Source organism: Gorilla gorilla, chromosome 2 (genome assembly GCF_029281585.2).
Source record: "Gorilla gorilla gorilla isolate KB3781 chromosome 2, NHGRI_mGorGor1-v2.1_pri, whole genome shotgun sequence".
Lineage (NCBI taxonomy): Eukaryota > Metazoa > Chordata > Mammalia > Primates > Hominidae > Gorilla > Gorilla gorilla.
In genome coordinates, this window is record NC_086017.1 from 24,622,881 (window position 1) to 24,641,177 (window position 18,297).

Genomic DNA, 18,297 nt, shown 5'->3' on the forward strand with positions numbered 1-18,297 from the left:
TTCGGGAGCGGAGGAAATGTCTAGGAGGGGGTGGAGGCGCGGCTGCGGCGCAGGCAGAGGCGCAGGCGGAGGCACGACGGCCAGAGCGCAGCGCGCCCGGAGCCGGGAGCGGACGCGACGCCGGGCGCTGCCCCAGCCGCCGCCCCCGCGCTCGCGCCCCCTCCTCCTCCCCCGCCCCGCGCCCCCGCCCAGCGGCCCCGCCCCGGAGGCTCGCGGCCCGCGCCCCCACTGCCCTGCGCGCCGCGCGGAGTCCGAGGCGCGCCGGGGCCGGGCGGGCGCCAGGGGGTGCGGGCCCTGCGGGGCGGCCGCGGAGGGAGGCGGTGTGCGGAGTCGCACTGGGACCCGCGGACGGACTGAAGCGCCGACGGCGGCCCGGGCCCCGCGCGCTGAAGATGAACAGAGCAGGTAGGAGGCCCGGCGACCTCCGGCGCCGAGGCACGAGCGCGAGGGACCCCGGCCGGGCGCTCCAAGTTGGAGCTCCCGGGGAGCCCGGGGCTAGCTGCCCGAAATCCTCCGACCTTCCAGTGCCGCTCGGCCTCGGCCAAAGCATGCGCGGCTCCGGGGTCCTCTCGCCGAGGAGGCTGAGAATCGGGGGCCCCCGTCCGAAGCGCCCTGCCTCAGGGACCTTCTCAGCCTTGGCGAGGCCGCGCCCTGGCCGTGCGCGCCAGTATCCCACTCGCACGGCGTTCCCCAGAGTGAGGGTCCCTTCCACAACGAAGAAAGACGCCCCTTTCGCAAAAGCGACTTCGTCGGGCCCCAAAACCTTTGCCCTCCATTCCCCAGCGTCCCGGACCGGTCCTTGCTCATTTCTCAGGGGCCACACCTGACCCACGGGGCCCGTCCCGGAGCTCTCTCCGACTCCGGGACCAGTTCCCAGCCCTTCAGTACTCGGCATACCGGAAGGAGGATTCCTGCTCCCTTCTCTCCTCCTAGACCCCGAGGCTTGGAGCTTACTCTCCAGATAAGACTAAAAAGCCCTAAATTAATCCCCCTATAGCGCACCCCTCCCTCGCAGCGCCCTGGCCGGGGGCCTCCATTGTGCCTCCCCTAGGGGACCCAATGCCAAGGGGACGCTCCTCGCCGCCGCGCTGAGCCGCTCCAGGTTCCCCCACCCCCAGTCCATCGCGTTCCTGCTCTATGAATTTGACTCCCCCAGCTCATCCCTGCAGTTCAGAGATTCCGTGAAATCAAAATGTGTTTGAAATCGCAGGGATCCCTCCAGAGTAGTGTCATTTAACGGATTTAGAAAGCGAGACTCGGAGATGGGTGGTGCATGGAACCCAGTCCTCGGGATTCCCAACTCCATCCAAGGGGAGGGCAGAAAGTTCCCTTAAGATGAGAGTTTGCAAGGGAACAGTCCCAGCTAACTTCATCTGCCTGCCAAGGAGCAATCACCACTCTATTTTCTTTTTCTCACAGAATTTAGTAGAAGGCAGCCTGCTCCCCGACCAACACCCTTGTCCAAAGCCATACTCCAAAACACACATCCCTAAAGAAACAGGAAGCCACCATTTTGGCTGTCTTGGAACCATATCCTGCTGGTGTGTGTGTGTGTGTGTGTGTGTGTGTGTGTATGTGTGTATGTATGTGTATAGGATTTTTTCTTTTAAAAATCTTTTTAATGAAAAAAAGTCATTGTTTTAGCAGTGAGGTGCAGGCTGCGCGTTTAGACAGTCTGGGAGTGTGGCAGCCACCTTCCATGTCCAGGCCCTGTTATTGCTGGGCATACAGGCACCTGAACAGTTAGTGAGTGTGGGTCACAGAATGGGGGTGCCACTTTGCGGGAATGGAAGAGGCTGAAACAGAGGCCCAGAGCCCAGCCAGCCACTGCTTGGAAAGGGGGTTGCCTCCTGCCTGTGCTGGCGTGGCTGAACAGAGCCAGGCTAGCTTTTTCCTACACTCCTAATAAAACTCGCTTTATAACAATGGTGAGAGCGTTTCCAGTTTTCCCACGTTTTCCTGCATGAGGCTTGGGCAGACCCTCCCTTCTCTGAGAATCTGGGGGATGGAGTGAGTCGGAATAAACTTAGAGGCAGGTTTGGTCCCAGGAAATCTTAGCCGTTGTCACTCTTGGGTTCAGCCTTCCTGCAATTTGTCTCCAGTGTAAACCTGGTTCCTTTTTCAATGTGATGGTAATGATACCAGCCTCACATTCAGGCCGTGCACGATGGTCTGAATTTCCTGATCACGTGGCATGGTGGTTCACAGACTCCATAGGACTGAATCTCAGAACCATCATATGCTTAGTTATGTGACCTTAAGCAGGTTATTCAACCTCTCTACACCTGTTTCTTTATCTGAAAAATGGGGTTGGTAAGATTAAATAGACTAAAACACGTAAGGTGCCTAGAAAGAACAGTGTCTGTAGCAGAGCAACCAGTAAATACCAGCTAATATTTATTGGGTACTTAATATGACTTGGTATTGCTTTTAGGTGTTTACTTCTATCAGTTTATTTAGTTTTCACAGTCACCTTATGAGTTGAGTGCCATTGCCATCCCCATTTTATAGATGGGAAAACTGAGGTGCGGAGATTTTATGGTCACTGGCTTATTGAAGGGCTGAGACAAGATTGAAACCCAGACTCTCCAGCCCGAGAGCCTGCTTTTTTATCCAGTGCCTAACACGTAGTAGGGTGTAGGAAATGTCTGCCAGTCGACTTTATTAGGCATCGTGTCTGTTAATTTTCCGGACCTTCTCAACGGCCCTATGAAAAAAAAGGGGGTATTTCATCATTTTACCAAAAAGGAAACTGAGGCTCAGAGAGGCAAAATGATGTGCCCAAGATCACAGAGCTGACCTATAGCAGAGATGGGATGGGAGCCCAGCCTTCCTGAGCCTGAGCATGCTCTTCCCACACTGTCCTGTGCTGTCTTCCTGGTAGTGCCCTGTCATGGATCACTGGACCAGCCTAACAGCAGCCTAATTAGAAATCATCAGGCTTGGCTTGGACATTCCAGCAGGCACCCAGGAATGAAAGTTAAATTAAGATGTAATTGGAAGGTGAAATTGGAAGATAATTACTCTTACAACATATGGTTATGAGAGTTCCAGGGGGAGTATAGTGAACTGCAGCTGAAACAGACTTTGTAACTGAAGATGGGATGTCAGAGGGTGTCTTAAGAAGAGCCAGGAGTTTAGAAGGCTGTGGTCGGCCAGAGCAAACCAGACTGACTGACTGGTCCCGTCCCCTCACTCTGCAGATGGGGAAGCCAAGGCCCGGAAAGGGAAGGGACTTGCCCAAGATCACACCTCCAGTTAAGGCAGAGCCAGGTGTGAAGATCAGGGCTCCTGGCTCCCCATCCAGTGCTCCTCCCAATACCCCTGCTAATTGAACTTCTACATAGCCGACAAGGGAGCAGCAAGCACGAACATGTGAGTGACAGATATTTAATTAAAATAGAGAGAGAAAATATAAACTGGTACCAGGGGGCTGGCTGGGGATGATTTCTATCACTAGAAGCTGTTAAAAATCTCTTCCTCCTGTCAGTGCGATTCCCCCACCCCCTAGTTAACTCCTGCCATCTTGGCTCAAAGGGTTTTTGGAGTTTGAGTCATCCTTGGGCATAGCAAATTGCCAGGAGGCCCTGGGCATTAGTAACTTAGGGTGAGGAGGGTCCGACCCCCAGGCTCCGTGATACAAGGAGAGAGAAGGTTCACACCACAGCCTTCTCCAGAGGAACTCAGGAGAGCCCAGAAGGTCCACCAGCTACATCCATGCTGGGTTCTGGACAGGGAATCCAGAGAAGGAAACCACAGCTCTGATTTAGCCTATAGTTTTGCCCTACCATACCCTAAAGCTCAGCATACCCTAAAGTTCCCTGGAATGCTCTATCCAGCTGGAGCCTATTTTTTAATTGTGAAAATCCTCCTGTCCTTCAACCTGCACTCAGTGCGCGCTCTTTTCTGAGTCTTCTCTAGGCAGAATTGCCCTTAGACCTAGATAACATGATGCTGAGGTCAGGAGCTCCATCTGGCTCCCTTTTGTGATGCGGGTGAGTAGGAGGGGGCAGAGCTGGATGCTCTCATACTCTTGATTTGTTTGCACCCTCCTCATCTCTGCTGGCTGGGGCCCCCAGAGCTCCCTCCTTGGTCCTGCCCTCTTCTCTGTCCACACTCATGCCTCTGGTGATCTCAACAGGCTCCTGCCTTAAATTCCATCTCTATGATGGTGACCTCCGGCCAGACCTCTCTTCAGAAGCCAGAGCCTGCTTGACATCTCCAGCTGCTTGACATCTCCACCAGGGTGTGTAGTAGGTGACTGTGAATGGAGTTTGACCCGTGCAAACTGAAATTCTGGATTTCCCTCCCCAGCACCTGCAGTCTTTCCTGTTCCAGTTGGCAGAAACTTCAGCTTTGTAGTTGCGCAGACTCAAAACCTTGGTGTCGTTCTTGACTTTTCTCTTTCTTTTACACCCCACATTCATACGGTCAGCAGATCCCCTCAGCTCTCCCTTCCTGTTGAGAATCTGACCTCTTTTCACCTCAGCCTGGTCCAAGCCTCCATCATATCTCGCTTGGATAATTGCAGGAGTCTCCTCACTGGTCTCCCTGCTTCCTTCCTCACCATTTCAGTTTATTTCAACACATTAGCCAGAATGTGCATGTCCCTCTGCTCAAAACCCTGCAGTGGCTTCCCACATCATTCTGAGTCAAAGCCCTGCATAATCTGCACCCTCCTATGATTCCTCTTGCCTCATCTGCTTCTCCTGCTCGATCACTCGGTCCCGTCTGGCCATGCCGGCCTCTTCGCTGTTTCTTGGATGCCAAGTGAGTCCTAGCTTTCCTCACCACTTTAGTGTCTTTGCTCACATGTCCTCTCAGTGAAGCCTATGCTGGTCACTCTATCTAAAATCGCAAAAAAAAAAAAAAAAACTCCTAATCATTTTGCATAGACTTTATCATCATCTAGCATATGATATGTAATGTACTTACCCTTTCTCTTGCATATCTCCCACCACCTCTCAATACAAGGTCCCTGAGTCTGGGGGCTTTGTTACACTTATTGATGTATCCAAAGAATCTAGATTAGGGCCTGGCACATAGTTGGTACTCAGTAAATATGTATTTAATGGAATTAGACTAGGAGAAATTGAATGGGAGCAAATTAAAGCTAGTTGTTCACTTTTTGGTCAGTTAGTAGTTCTGAGCCCTGGATCCAGCCTTACATACATTTTTTAACTGCCCAGCTGTTTCTGGTCACCGTGGCCTTAGTTTCCCTGCATTTTACCCTTCTGTGCTTCACCAGATGCTGGGACCTCTGAGTCTCCATCATAGAGGAAACACTCTGTGGCAAAAAGGGGATGGCAGAGGGTCAGATGACAACACTAGAAAGCAGGAAACGCAGGTTCTACCAGGGCCCTGCTCTGGACTCGCTGGGTAGCCCCACACCAGCCCCTCACCCTCTCTGTGCCTTAGTTTCCTCCTCCTTCAGTGAGGGTCGGATGAAGCCTTTCTTCTTTTGGCTTGCCTTGATCTCAGAAGGGATGTGGCTGAAGCACTCTGCGCCTGGGGCTGGGAGCACAGGACAGGCGCTGAGTGTTTGCCATTCCCAGAGGCTCCTGTGGGGAAGTCATTTTCTTGCAGGATCATGCCTCAGACACCCACCATAACCTTTCCCTAGGAGACAGTGGCTTCAGATCAATAGCTTGATTGGATGAAGGATTGGGTGGGATGGGGGTGATACAGCCAAGGTGATGGTCATTTTTCATGGCCCACCTGTCCCTTTGTCCTGTCTGATGGCACCCATGTGAAATGCCCACCTGTTAAGGATGAGAAATGAGAGTCCCACCCCCAAAGAATAATTTCGTGCCAATGCCTGCCACCCAATGTTGACAGTGTGAAGCTCATATTACGTAGTATATCAGTGTAGAGCAAGACTTCAACCAAGGGAAGATCTGGGGTAGGCAAAGATGGACTTTATCTGAACAACAGCTACTATTTATTGAGTATTTCTATGTGAAGGCCTGCTATTGAGTCCTTTTGATATGTAGCCTTTAATTTTTAAAACAATCCATTGAGGGTAGGTGCTGTGTGGTACACATTTTACAGATGAGGAAACTGAGGCTGAGTTTCGTAGCTGATAAGTAGCAAAGTCAGGATTTGACCCAGATCAGCCAGGCTCCAAAGGCTCCCTCTGTTACCCCACTCTAACAGGTAGCTGAAGCATATCTTTTTAAGCTCTAATGTTTTGTTTTTCACTAATATGGATAGACACTTTTCTAAACTAGGACACACATGACTGTGTACGGAAACAAGGAGTTTGATAGTCACTATTTCTAGAAGATTCTGGGTCATTGTATGGATGTCAGTGGCTGGCCTGGGCATTGATGTGGATGAAATGGTGTGGATTAGGGGTCTGATGCAGTGGCTATTTTAACCTTTAAACCCACTGGCACTGATACCAACTTTGGCTTCAGAAATACTGAAATTGAGGTGCCAGTGGTACAGTCCCATGGAGATGTCTAAAACCAGTTAGAGCTGTGCTGGACAGTACCGTAGCCACCAGCCACATGTGGCTCGTGAGCACGTAAAATGTAGCTAGTCTAAATTGAACTGTGCTGCAAATGTAAAATGCATATTAGATTTGGGACACTTCATATGAAAAAAGAGTGTCAAACACCTCATTAATACATTTTATATATTGATTACGTATTGAAATGATAATATTTGGATATATTGAGTCCAATAAAATATATCGTTAAAATTACTTTTACTTTTTCTTTTTTTTTTGAGACGGAGTTTTGCTCTTGTCACCCAGGCGGGAGTGCAGTGGCTCAATCTTGGCTCATTGCAACCTCTGTCTCCCAGGTTCAAGTGATTCCTCTGCCTCAGCCTCCTGAGTAGCTGAGACTACAGGTGTGTGCCACCACACCCGGCTAATTTTTGTGTTTTTAGTAGAGACGGGGTTTCACCATGTTGACCAGGCTGGTCTCGAACTCCTGACCTCAAGTGATCTGCCCACCTTAGCTTCTGAAAGTGCTGGGATTACATGTGTGAGCCACTGCACCCAGCCTTACCTATTTATTTTTAATGTGCCGACAAGATCATTTAGAATTGCCTATGTAGTGATACATGTGGCTCACATTCCAGGGACAGCCCTGGATTAGAGATTAGTGATGTTAGATGTTTCAGGGACAAAACTGGGCCTAACATGAGTGGGAAGAGAAGAGTTTGCTGGCAGAGATCTCCCGGCAGTCTGCTTCATCTTCCCTCCTGTTAGGAGCCAGGCTGTTATTTTGAGGCTACTTGTGTCATACCCAAGCCTTAGTGGGAATGGGGCTGGGAGATTAGACCAGGCTGAAGGAGAAACGTGGGAGTCCTAATCCATGGGTGGCAGGGATCCATGCAGTACTTTTGAAGCAGAGATGTTGGGATGGAGATGGATTCCATGCCCGCAGTATGCAAGGGAGCTTAGGGGGCCAGGCAGGTGACAAGGAAGCCAGGGAGGAGGCATGGGCAGTCTTGTAGCAGAGAGATGCTGAGCTCAAAAGTTGGCAACCACTCATTTGACCGTTCCCCTTCTCTAGATCCTTCTTATCCTGCAAATCTTAGCTAAAATGTCACCTTCTTCAAGAGGTCTTCCCTGGCCACAGCAGCCCATGCTTCTCTAATTCCAGTTGCATTGTAGTCTGCACCACATCTTTTATTCTGCCATGGTCAGAAGGTCCTCAGCATCCACAGATATCCATGTGGCAAGTACATCCTTTTCCAGATATCCATGTTGGCAAGTACTGTATAATTTCTCCCATGAAATTTGCATGCCCATGAAATTTGGGTGTAGGCCTGGCTGGACACAGTCCTGAAGCATGCAGATTCCAGACGTGACCCCCAGCAGAAGCACACATCACTCTTTCAAACCTTTGGCGTGTCATTCATGAAGGGATGAAATGGCAGCTATTCAGTCATAGTATTCCAAGGGTCCCCGGCTCTACCCTCCAGTTGTTGTAACTCAACTGTGAGTTCTCAGCAGAGTCTGTTTTCTCTTCTTGACCCTAGGAGACCCTGCCGTCTGCAGTGCTATGCGTGTAGCTAGTGGGTACCCAATGGAGTAGCTGTAGAAGGGGGGATGTAAGTTCCATGAGGGCAGCAGGGAGGGTGACAGCAAGTTCAGCCTTTTCCCATGGTTGCTGGGTCATAGAAAGTGTTTATCAGTAGCTGCTGGATGAATGAATGCACTGACCTGGACCCTTCATTTGAGGAGCACAGGATTTCATTTGGTTGATTTTCGTTAGTTGGGCTGCATGTAGAAGAAAGGTCTGTTCACTTTGTTTACAGAATGAATCTTTAGTGGAAAATCAAGGGGTTTTAAAGATTCTGGTGGAGGGCATAAGCCTAAGACAAAGCGCGGGAGGTGGGCTTCACATGGGCGGACGGAACCATCTGCGGCGTCCCCTGCAAGTGGTGTGTAGGAGACTCTGAATGGCAATGAAGTTAATTGTACTTTTTCTCCTTTTCTCTATTTTTGTCATCTAGATTCACCAAAACCACCTGTTGCTCCCAAGCCAAAGACTACCAGTCCACTGACGCCAGTGACCGCGCCCAAATTCCCTTCCTCAGCCAGGCCCGAGAGTCTTCACAGTCCAAACTCCATGTTCAGGGGTCCGAAGCCCCCCATTGCCCCCAAGCCCAGGCTGACTGCCCCAAACGAGTGGAGAGCCGGTGTGTACCTGAATGACAGCTTGAACAAATGCAGCAACGGCCGGCTGCTCTGTGTAGACAGGGGGCTTGATGAGGGGCCCCGGTCCGTCCCAAAGTGCTCTGAGTCGGAGACTGATGAGGATTACATCGTGGTCCCCAGGGTTCCGCTGAGGGAGGATGAACCCAAGGATGAGGGCAGTGTGGGGAACAAAGCCCTGGTGTCTCCCGAGGCCTCTGCGGAAGAGGAAGAGGAGCGTGAGGAGGGAGGTGAGGCATGTGGCCTGGAGGGGACAGGAGCTGGTGAGGATTCAGTGGCCCCTGCTGCTCCCGGTGCAGGAGCACTGAGCAGGGAGAGTGAGGAAGGCACAGACCTTGCTCTTGAGGATGAAGGGGAGGGCTGCGCTGATGAGCCAGGGACACTGGAGCAGGTGTCCAGAAGTGAGGAGGAAGAGAAGCTAGTGCAGCCACACAGGGAGTGCAGCCTGGAGGACAGTGGGCCTTGGGCTGGAGAGGGGGTCTTCCAGAGCGACCTCCTCCTGCCTCAAATCCAAGGAGAGGACCACGAGCCCCCTGACACCCCCGGGGAGGCAGAGGAGGATGATGAGGAAGGCTGTGCCAGCACAGACCCAGCAGGGGCAGATGAGGGTTCGGGTCCTGACAGGCCCACGGAGGACATGGGACAGGATGCTGAGGACACCAGTGAGGAGCCCCCTGAGAAGGAGGAGCTGGCCGGGGTCCAGGAGGCAGAGACAGCCACAGACTGCCCTGAAGTTCTTGAGGAGGGATGTGAAGAGGCCACGGGTGTCACAGGTGGGGAACAGGTTGACCTCAGTGAACCGCCTGACCACGAGAAGAAAACCAACCAAGAAGTGGCAGCCGCCACCCTGGAGGACCGTGCACGGGATGAGTCCGCCGAGGAGAGCTGCCAGATTGTCCCTTTTGAGAATGACTGCATGGAGGACTTTGTGACTTCCCTCACAGGAAGCCCATATGAGTTCTTCCCAACTGAGAGCACCTCTTTTTGCAGCGAGAGCTGTTCTTCTCTTTCTGAATCAGCGAAAGGTTTAGAATCAGAGCAGGCACCAAAGCTGGGGCTGTGTGCGGAGGAGAACCCCATGGTGGGGGCTTTGTGTGGCCAGTGTGGCTCCCTACAGGGTGGAGCGGCCGAGGGTCCCGCAGCCCCTGATGTGGTGGTTGTGCTGGAGGAGGAGGCCTTGGATGATGCATTGGCCAACCCCTATGTGATGGGAGTGGGCCTGCCCGGTCAGGCGGCCCCTGGAGAAGGAGGGCAGGCTGCATCGGATGCCCTGGGTGGTTATGGCTCGAAAGAAGAATTGAACTGTGAGGCAGAGGGTGGCCTGCTCCCCGCGGACAGGAAGAACACCAGCACGAGGGTCCGGCCCCACTCTGGGAAGGTGGCCGGCTATGTCCCAGAAACTGTCCCTGAAGAAACCGGACCTGAGGCGGGCTCGTCAGCCCCTGGCATTGGAGGTGCCGCAGAGGAGGTGGGAAAGACGCTTTTGTCATTGGAGGGGAAGCCCCTGGAAGCCAGCAGGGCCTTGCCAGCAAAGCCCAGGGCCTTTACTTTATACCCTCGGTCGTTCTCCGTGGAAGGCCGAGAGATTCCAGTCTCCGTGTACCAGGAGCCTGAGGGGTCAGGGTTGGATGACCACAGGATAAAGAGGAAAGAGGACAATCTCTCTCTGTCGTGTGTAATTGGCTCCTCTGGGAGTTTCTCCCAGAGAAACCACCTTCCGTCCAGCGGCACCTCCACGCCTTCTTCCATGGTCGACATCCCACCTCCTTTCGACCTGGCCTGCATCACCAAGAAGCCCATCACAAAGAGCTCTCCCTCACTCCTGATCGAGAGCGACTCCCCGGACAAGTACAAGAAGAAGAAGTCATCCTTTAAGCGGTTCCTGGCACTGACGTTTAAGAAGAAGACGGAGAACAAATTGCATGTGGATGTGAACGTGTCTTCCTCTAGGTCCTCTTCAGAGTCCAGCTACCACGGGCCTTCCAGGATTCTGGAAGTTGACCGGAGAAGCCTCAGTAACTCCCCTCAGCTTAAGTCTCGGACTGGGAAGCTCCGGGCTTCTGAATCCCCCTCCTCCCTCATCTTTTATAGAGACGGCAAGAGGAAAGGTGTCCCCTTCAGCAGGACGGTGTCCAGAGTAGAGTCCTTTGAAGACCGCTCCCGGCCACCCTTCCTGCCCTTGCCACTGACCAAGCCACGGTCCATCTCCTTCCCCAGCGCTGACACTTCAGACTATGAGAACATTCCAGCCATGAACTCGGACTATGAGAATATCCAAATTCCACCCCGGAGACCTGCCAGGGCTGGCGCGTTCACGAAGCTGTTTGAAGATCAGAGCAGAGCCCTGTCCACAGCAAACGAAAATGATGGCTACGTGGACATGAGCAGCTTCAACGCCTTTGAGAGCAAACAGCAGAGTGAAGACCAGGACGCAGAAAGGTACCTGACATTCTATTTCCTTTCTTGTTCGGCAGCTGTAACTGTCCAAGAGGCAGCGTGGGTGTGGGGCACAGATGGACTTGCTTTCTAGCCTCAGGCTCTGTTTCTTACTAGCTGTGTTGACTTGGGGTGAGTGGCTTTATATCTCTGAGCCTCAGGTACTTCATCCATGAAATGGGACTCATGCTACCTCATGGTAGAGAGTTTAAGAAAATCAGAATAAGGCCGGGTGCAGTGGCTCACGCCTGTAATCCCAGCACTTTGGGAGGCCGAGGCGGGCAGGTCACAAGGTCAAGAGATCGAGACCATCCTGGTCAACATGGTGAAACCCCATCTCTACTAAAAATACAAAAATTAGCTGGACATGGTGGCATGCACCTGTAATCCCAGCTGCTCGGGAGGCTGAGGCAGGAGAATCGCTTGAACTCGGGAGGCGGAGGTTGCAGTGAGCTGAGATCACGCAACTGTACTCCAACCTGGCAATAGAGCGAGACTCTGTCTAAAAAAAAAAAAAAAAGAAAAGAAAAGAAAAAGAAAAAAGAAAATCAGAGTAGATACTCTGTGTGAAAGCAGTGTATAAGATGCCAAATACGGTACATGTGAAAGCATTTTTGTTTACATTATTTGGGAGACAGTTCTCGTTATCTCCTAGGTAGATGGCTTTGCTACCCGCCTCTGAGACAGTCACCAAGACAGAAGGTTCTGGAATCTTGGCAAACTAAATATCTTTCACATCAGGAAAATACCCTAAATTGAGATTGGTACCTTTTTATTGAGTAAATATACACTGTATTCAACCGGGAACTAGAAAAGACTATTTAAATTGTTTAAAGAGCTGATGGTGCCCTGAGCTAAATTACTGAATGGAAGTCTTTAAGAGCTACATCCAAGCTTGTTTTTTTTTTTTTTTAATTGATTCACTTTGGAAGTGAGAGTGAGACACTGAAGTTATTGAACAACAGTGGGGGTGTTCTGACCTCACCTTCCCAAGACTCTGAATGCCCCTCATTGATCATCCCGAGTGGATAATTGCCAAATCTTGCCATTCCTCGTGGAATTGTGGACACAACTTAAAGGTGATGCAGTTCGCCCTGAACCGTCCTTATTGTTTGGGGGCACCTGATCTGAATTAGCGAGAAACCAAAGTGGTTGTGATTTTAAAAGAAACCCTCTGATTCTTTTCCCTCATGTGCAGAAACTTAAACCAGTCCTACTCAGCTGTTGCTGCTAGGAATTCCTAGGTGACCCGCAGTCTTGACTAGATAAGGATGATTTGCAATTAGCATTAGCTGTTGTTGGAGTAGAGCTGCTAGGAAGTGTTTGCATGGATAATTCTCTTGAGTATTTTGCATGGTTCGCCATCCTGGCTCCATCTTCTCACTATCCCAAGTCTGGGTGAGGCGATTAATTTATTAGTTCTTTCTAAGATGAGAAGATTTGTTTGCCAGAGCAAAGGTAAACACCAGCACAGCCCGAGGGACTGAGTTTAGTTTGGAGAATGTGGACTCGTGCGAGCTGCAAGAGGGGTAGAGAGGCAGAGCCGACAAGTTCATTACATTAATAACAATCGGCAGGGGTGGACAAGACCCATCCCCAGCTGAGTGCCTCCTAGCACTGAGGAAAGCAGAACCAAGCTTTGCAACAATAAACTCTCCGTGCTGGAAGAGACCGCCCACCTCTAACAGGTGCTTACCCAGTATACTTGAAATCCTCCAGCACAGGGAACCCATCACTCCCAGAGCTGCCTCATCGGGTGCTGGGTACTCTGATCATGAGGAAGAGTTTCTCTGTGACTGAGGCATATACTGTTCCCCTCTAATATCCCTCCCCTGCTCATGGTTCTTCTCTCTCAAGCCAGGTGAGGGAGCTTATTTCATCTTTTTTACAATAGCCCTTCAAAAATTGAAATCTGCCTCTGTAGAATCACAGAATTTTATAGCTGGAGGAAACTTCAGACACAAGTCCTGTTACAGAAGAGGAAACTGTGACACAGAGAGGAAAAGGCACTTGTGTAAGATCTCTCAGTAAGTTACTGGAGAAATCAGTGTCCAAACCCAGACTTCTTGACTTCTGGATCAGGAATTTGTAGTGAATTATGTGAGGGGATGCCAGGTCTGGTTGTGCAGGCTGCGCATTGTACAATCACAGGAGCAAGTCCTTCACCTTTCATCTATGTATGGTGCCACCTGGGGTGTGCAGTGCACAGGCTGCTTGGCTATATGTGAAGGACCTGTTGCCTTGATCTGTACTTTGTGCAAAAAAACAAACAAAAAGGACTTTTCATCCGGACAGTTATGACAATAGGGAATAAAATATCTAAGACAACGCTAAAGCTCCTGGATCGTGACTGTTTACTGTGTGCCAAGCACTGTGCTAGGTGCTTTCTTTGCATTAGCTCACATTTGATGCTACAGCCTAGGGCCTTGGTTGAGTGTCTTGAACTGTCAGACTGAATTTCAAAAGCATGGTTGCACCACTCTGATGCTATTTCGCCAAAGGCCAGACTGACTGGAATAAATCTCCCATACAGGAACCACATCCTCTTGGACATCAGTCAGTGAGCAAAGCTTTCTTCCGCTTTCCTACATGAAACAGATGAAAGCAAAGGGGGAGAAAAATCCCCACTTTGGGCTGGAGCAGGTCTGGGCAAAGGAGGTTTGAGACGCATATCGCCAAGAGGCATGAGTGACTGCCGTGGGGCTGGGGGACCCTGCTTGTTTGCCTGAATAGGGGCTTTGAGTACAGAGTGGAGGGGATGCTGCTGATCTGAGACCTGTGCCTAGGGGTGCTTGGGGTTGGACGGGATGAGAGGGTGGGGAGGCAGTTCCTTCCTCCGCCTGCTACTTGTCCTGCCCCGTACCTTGCTATAGTGTGAGGATTAGAGGCAGAAGTCAAAATAAATACCCATAGCCCTGACTGAAGGCAGGTCAGTGCACCAGACATGGATTCAAAGCCTAAGGTCCCAACACTTGTTATGGGACCTTGGAAGAGGCTGGGCTGCAGTTTGCTCATCTGTAAAATGGTAAGGTTGGAGCAGTTGTGTATTTCTCAACCATTCACCTTTCCTGGACTTCATTTACCATTTCCATTATACTGCCTATACTTTGACTCATTACTTTTCTTTAAATCAGCCCATCTTTTTTATTTAGAAAAATGTAACGGAAACTTTGTCTCACTATTGGGAAATGGAAAAAGAGTGTCAGTTGCCATAAATAGAAGGCAATTGTAAAAATAAGATAGAATGGTAAAACAACATGGGTAAAGACTAGCTTGAGGTGATTCCTTGCCAAGGCTGGGAGCTGGAAGCCTGATCTCTTTGTTAAACAGGGAGAGGTGTTAAAGACATGCTTGCGCCACACGGAGACTTTCTACCTGGCAAAACCAGAAGAATCCAAAAGGACTAAGAAGGGAAGTGATTCCGTGTTATTTAAAATCCAAGCCCTTTTTCTGCTAAAAGTATCTCCCTTCAAGAAACAGCATATAATAGAATTCAGAGAGCCCTTAGCCACCCTGAAACCGGGTGAGTAGCAGCTCAGGGTCTAATGGATGATTGTAAAGTTTCTTCTGTGTAGTTACTTCCTTTGAGATTTGCATAGATAGTAGCATGTTAGTAGCTATAGTAATACTGTTAACAGTCTTTTATAAATTTATTACCTATGTCCATTTTTTTCAATGGTATACAAAAGAAGGTTTTATCATTCTTTAGTTTAAAATGTATACCTGGGCTGAGTGCAGTGGCTTACGCCTGTAATCCCAGTGCTTTGGGAGGCCAAGGCAGGAGGATCACTTGAAGCCAGAAGTTTGAGACCAGCCTAGACAACATAGTGAGACTCCCATCTCTACATATACACTCCCATCTCTACATATACACTCCCATCTCTACATATATATATATATATATATGTACACACACACACATATATAAATAGCTGGGCATTGTGGTACGCACCTGTAGTCCCAGCTGCTCAGGAGGTTGAGGCGGGAGGATCACTTGAGCTAGGAATTTCAGGCTGCATTGAGCTGTCATCATGCCACTGCACTCCAGCCTGGCTGACAGAGCAGACCCTGATTCAAAAGAAAAATGAAATGAAATGTATCCCTGAAGCATTCTTTGTTCCCTGAATTGACGCTCACTTAAAAAAAAAAAAAAAAGTTTTCAGCAGAGATCTAGTCCAACACCCTTAGTTTCCAGATAGGCTGTCTTATGTCCTAAGTCACTGACCAGTAGTCTTGGCCAGGGGAACCCAGTCTTCACCTCTGAATATCCTATAGCACCCTGATATGTTGGTTACACACTAGAAGCTTAATAAATGTATGTTGATGAGTTGGTGATTTTGAGCTTCACAAGGGGGAAGAAATACCATTTATTAAATACCTGTTTTTAGCAACACAGTGCTTCATGCTTTGTATACAGTTATTACATACCTGTTTTATGCAAAACATGACACAGACTCACTTGTCCTAAATATCTCATTTAAATCATCATCATATGTTTGTGTTTTGCATGATAGCAGTCAGCATTATACATCAGCACAGATCCCTGAGGCCACTTTTCCCCAACATTTTGTTATGAAAATGTTCAAACTTGTTGAGAAGTTAAGAGTTTTAGTGTGAACACCCATGTGCCCAGCACCCAGATTATACCGTGCACATGTTGCTGCACTGGCTTTCTCTCTCTCTCACTCGCTGTCTCCTTCCTCTCCCTCCCTTTCTCCCTCTCTCCCTCTCCTTTTCTTCCCCTCTTCCCCTCTGCCCCTCTCCCCACTGCCCTCATCCATTAGTGCATGTTGTTCTTGACACATTTATGGTAGCTTTTTCTGTTTACAGATGAGGACACCGTGGCCCGAGGAGAGCCTGTGAAAGCACCACAGCTAAGCTCATAGGCTTTGGAGCCAAGCTGCCTGGGTATTGGTCTACACTTATTCTCTATGTGACCTAGAACAAGTTTCTGACCTCTCTGTACCTCAGTGTCCTTATCTGTAAAAGGAGACGATCATTGTACCTGTCTTGGAATGTCATTAAGACTACAGGAGTTAATACGGTACATGGTAAAATGATCAGTAAGCGTTAGCTGTTATTAAGTGACATGACCGAGGTCACATAGTGGTGGATGCAGGATTTGAATTTGATTCCTGAGGCATGGAACCTGGGAGGGAGAATCTCGTTCCTCTTGCTGTGTATTTCTGTCTGTCTGTCTGTCTCTCTCTCGCACACACACAACGACTGTTCTGCATGGGTTTGACTTAACGTTTAGGGCTTTACATCACATCAGTAAAACCAGGATCATGAATTTGCAAGCTTTTGCCATAGGATGTGGCATGAACTGTACCTCTGACTTCCCATGAGATGGGTTCAGGGCTGCAGGCAACATCTGAGCAATATTGATTTGGAGTCATTAGCTGCCTCGTACACCAAAGACAGCAAGACTAGGGGTTTTATGATTCCATAATCATAATAAAACTGCCTGTCTCCATTATTATGACTGTATTTGTTATTTCATTTATAACTTACAGTTAGTTAGGTAGGAATTTCCAGCTCCCATTTTCCAGGTGAGAAAACAGGCTTGGTGACATGACATGAACTATCTTCTGTCACATGGATGATAAGTGGCCAAACCAAGGTCAGAACCCAAGTCTGTCTGACTTTCAATCCAATGCTGTTTCCACTACTACCTGTTTTCTGTGGTCGCAAATTGCCACATTTTCTGGTATTCTTTTTTTTTTTTTTTTTGAGACAGAGTCTGGCTCTGGTGTCCAGGCTGGAGTGCAGTGGCGCGATCTCGGCTCACTGCAAGCTCCGCCTCCCAGGTTCATGCCATTCTCCTGCCTCAGCCTCCCGAGTAGCTGAGGCGTCCGCCACCATGGGCGGCTAATTTTTTGTATTTTTTAGTAGAGACTGGGTTTCACCATATTAGCCAGGATGTTTTCTGGTATTCTTAATCCAAACCTGTTGAGTGTCCTGCTTGCAAGAGACAGGGTGGCACAGCCACCCCCAAAGTGTTAACATTACTTATTGGTCCAGGAGACTCAAGGAAAAGTGAAAGGTCACCTTTCTTTTCTGCTGGCTGGTGGGTTTGTCGCTCTGTTGGCAACTCATCAATAAGATGAGCTTTCCTGGAACTTGCTAATGAGGTACTCAGATGTCTTTCCCTCCTGCAGGCCACAGTGGGTACCCCTGCCCTTGCGTGGCCAGCTGTGCCTGAGGAGCAACCAGGAGTTCTCGGTTTGGAGCATGCCATCTGTTTGGAATGGAATGCTCATTAGGAGAACCTCAGAAGATTCCACCCGCCCGGGGCAGCAGCTCATGAGTGCTTGTGCATTGCAGACAGAGCAGTTAAGGATTCTGCTTCGCCAGCCCAGGGTTGTTACAGAGCTGCTTATGGTTGGAATGCAGCTCGAATTACATGCCCAGGAGTTTGTGTTTGGGCCGCGTTGTGCAGCATGCGTATGAGGAGAGGGAGCAGGAAGACCCAGGAGAGTAAGTGTGTTGGCTAACTGGTGATGGCTGTTTGTGAAATGACTCATTTTGGGCAAGGATTGCATGGAGTGATGTGTGGAAGGAGAGAGGGGGACCAGGTACCACTGCGGGCCTCAATGGACTGAGAGTCTGGGGGTAGGAAGAGGACTTAGACCCAAGTCACTGAAATGCAAGGTAGAAAAGGCCCAGGACCCAAAGAGTAGGAGTCCAGAGGCGGGCAGGATGTCTTCATGGACAAAGTGGCACTTGAGTAGACATTGCAGGAAAAGTAGGTTTTTGACATGGAGGCAGGAGAAAGAGGAGAGAACGTACAAGAAATAAGACTCCAATGAAAATGTCTTCCTTCATTCAGAAGGTACCTCAATACCTTTATTCTGGAAAATAGGTCACATCATCTGCAGACAGGGAGGAGGATTATATGGAGGAGATGGGGTTGAAAGGCTTGAGGACTAAACACAAATACCATCTCTCTCTCATTTCTGAGTGTAACAGTAGGACATTGTGAGTGAGCCCAGCCAGTTCTCTCACTCAGTCCGCTAGCATTCCCGGAGTATCTGCTGGTTGTCTGTGCTGTTCTAGGTAGTAGAGGTACTCAAATCCCTGCCCTCTGGAGTTTTTAGGCTGGCTGAGGAGAAAGATGGATAGAGAGGCAATTAGAGCCTAGGGTGATAAAGTGATAAAGCTTGGTTAGTGGTATATCCAGT

The 18,297-nt window shown here is 49.7% G+C and overlaps 1 protein-coding gene across 1 annotated transcript in view; it reads left to right on the forward strand.

Annotated features, from left to right (window-relative positions):
* The first annotated feature begins 207 nt into the window (after nt 1-207).
* FGD5 (FYVE, RhoGEF and PH domain containing 5) overlaps nt 208-18,297 on the forward strand; it is a 124,215-nt gene continuing 106,125 nt past the window's right edge. The window contains exons 1-2 of the mRNA XM_031009545.3: nt 208-405; nt 8,476-11,116. Of these exons, the coding sequence (XP_030865405.3) occupies nt 393-405; nt 8,476-11,116 (2,654 nt within the window). The 5' untranslated portion in view covers nt 208-392. The remainder of the gene's footprint in view (nt 406-8,475; nt 11,117-18,297) is intronic.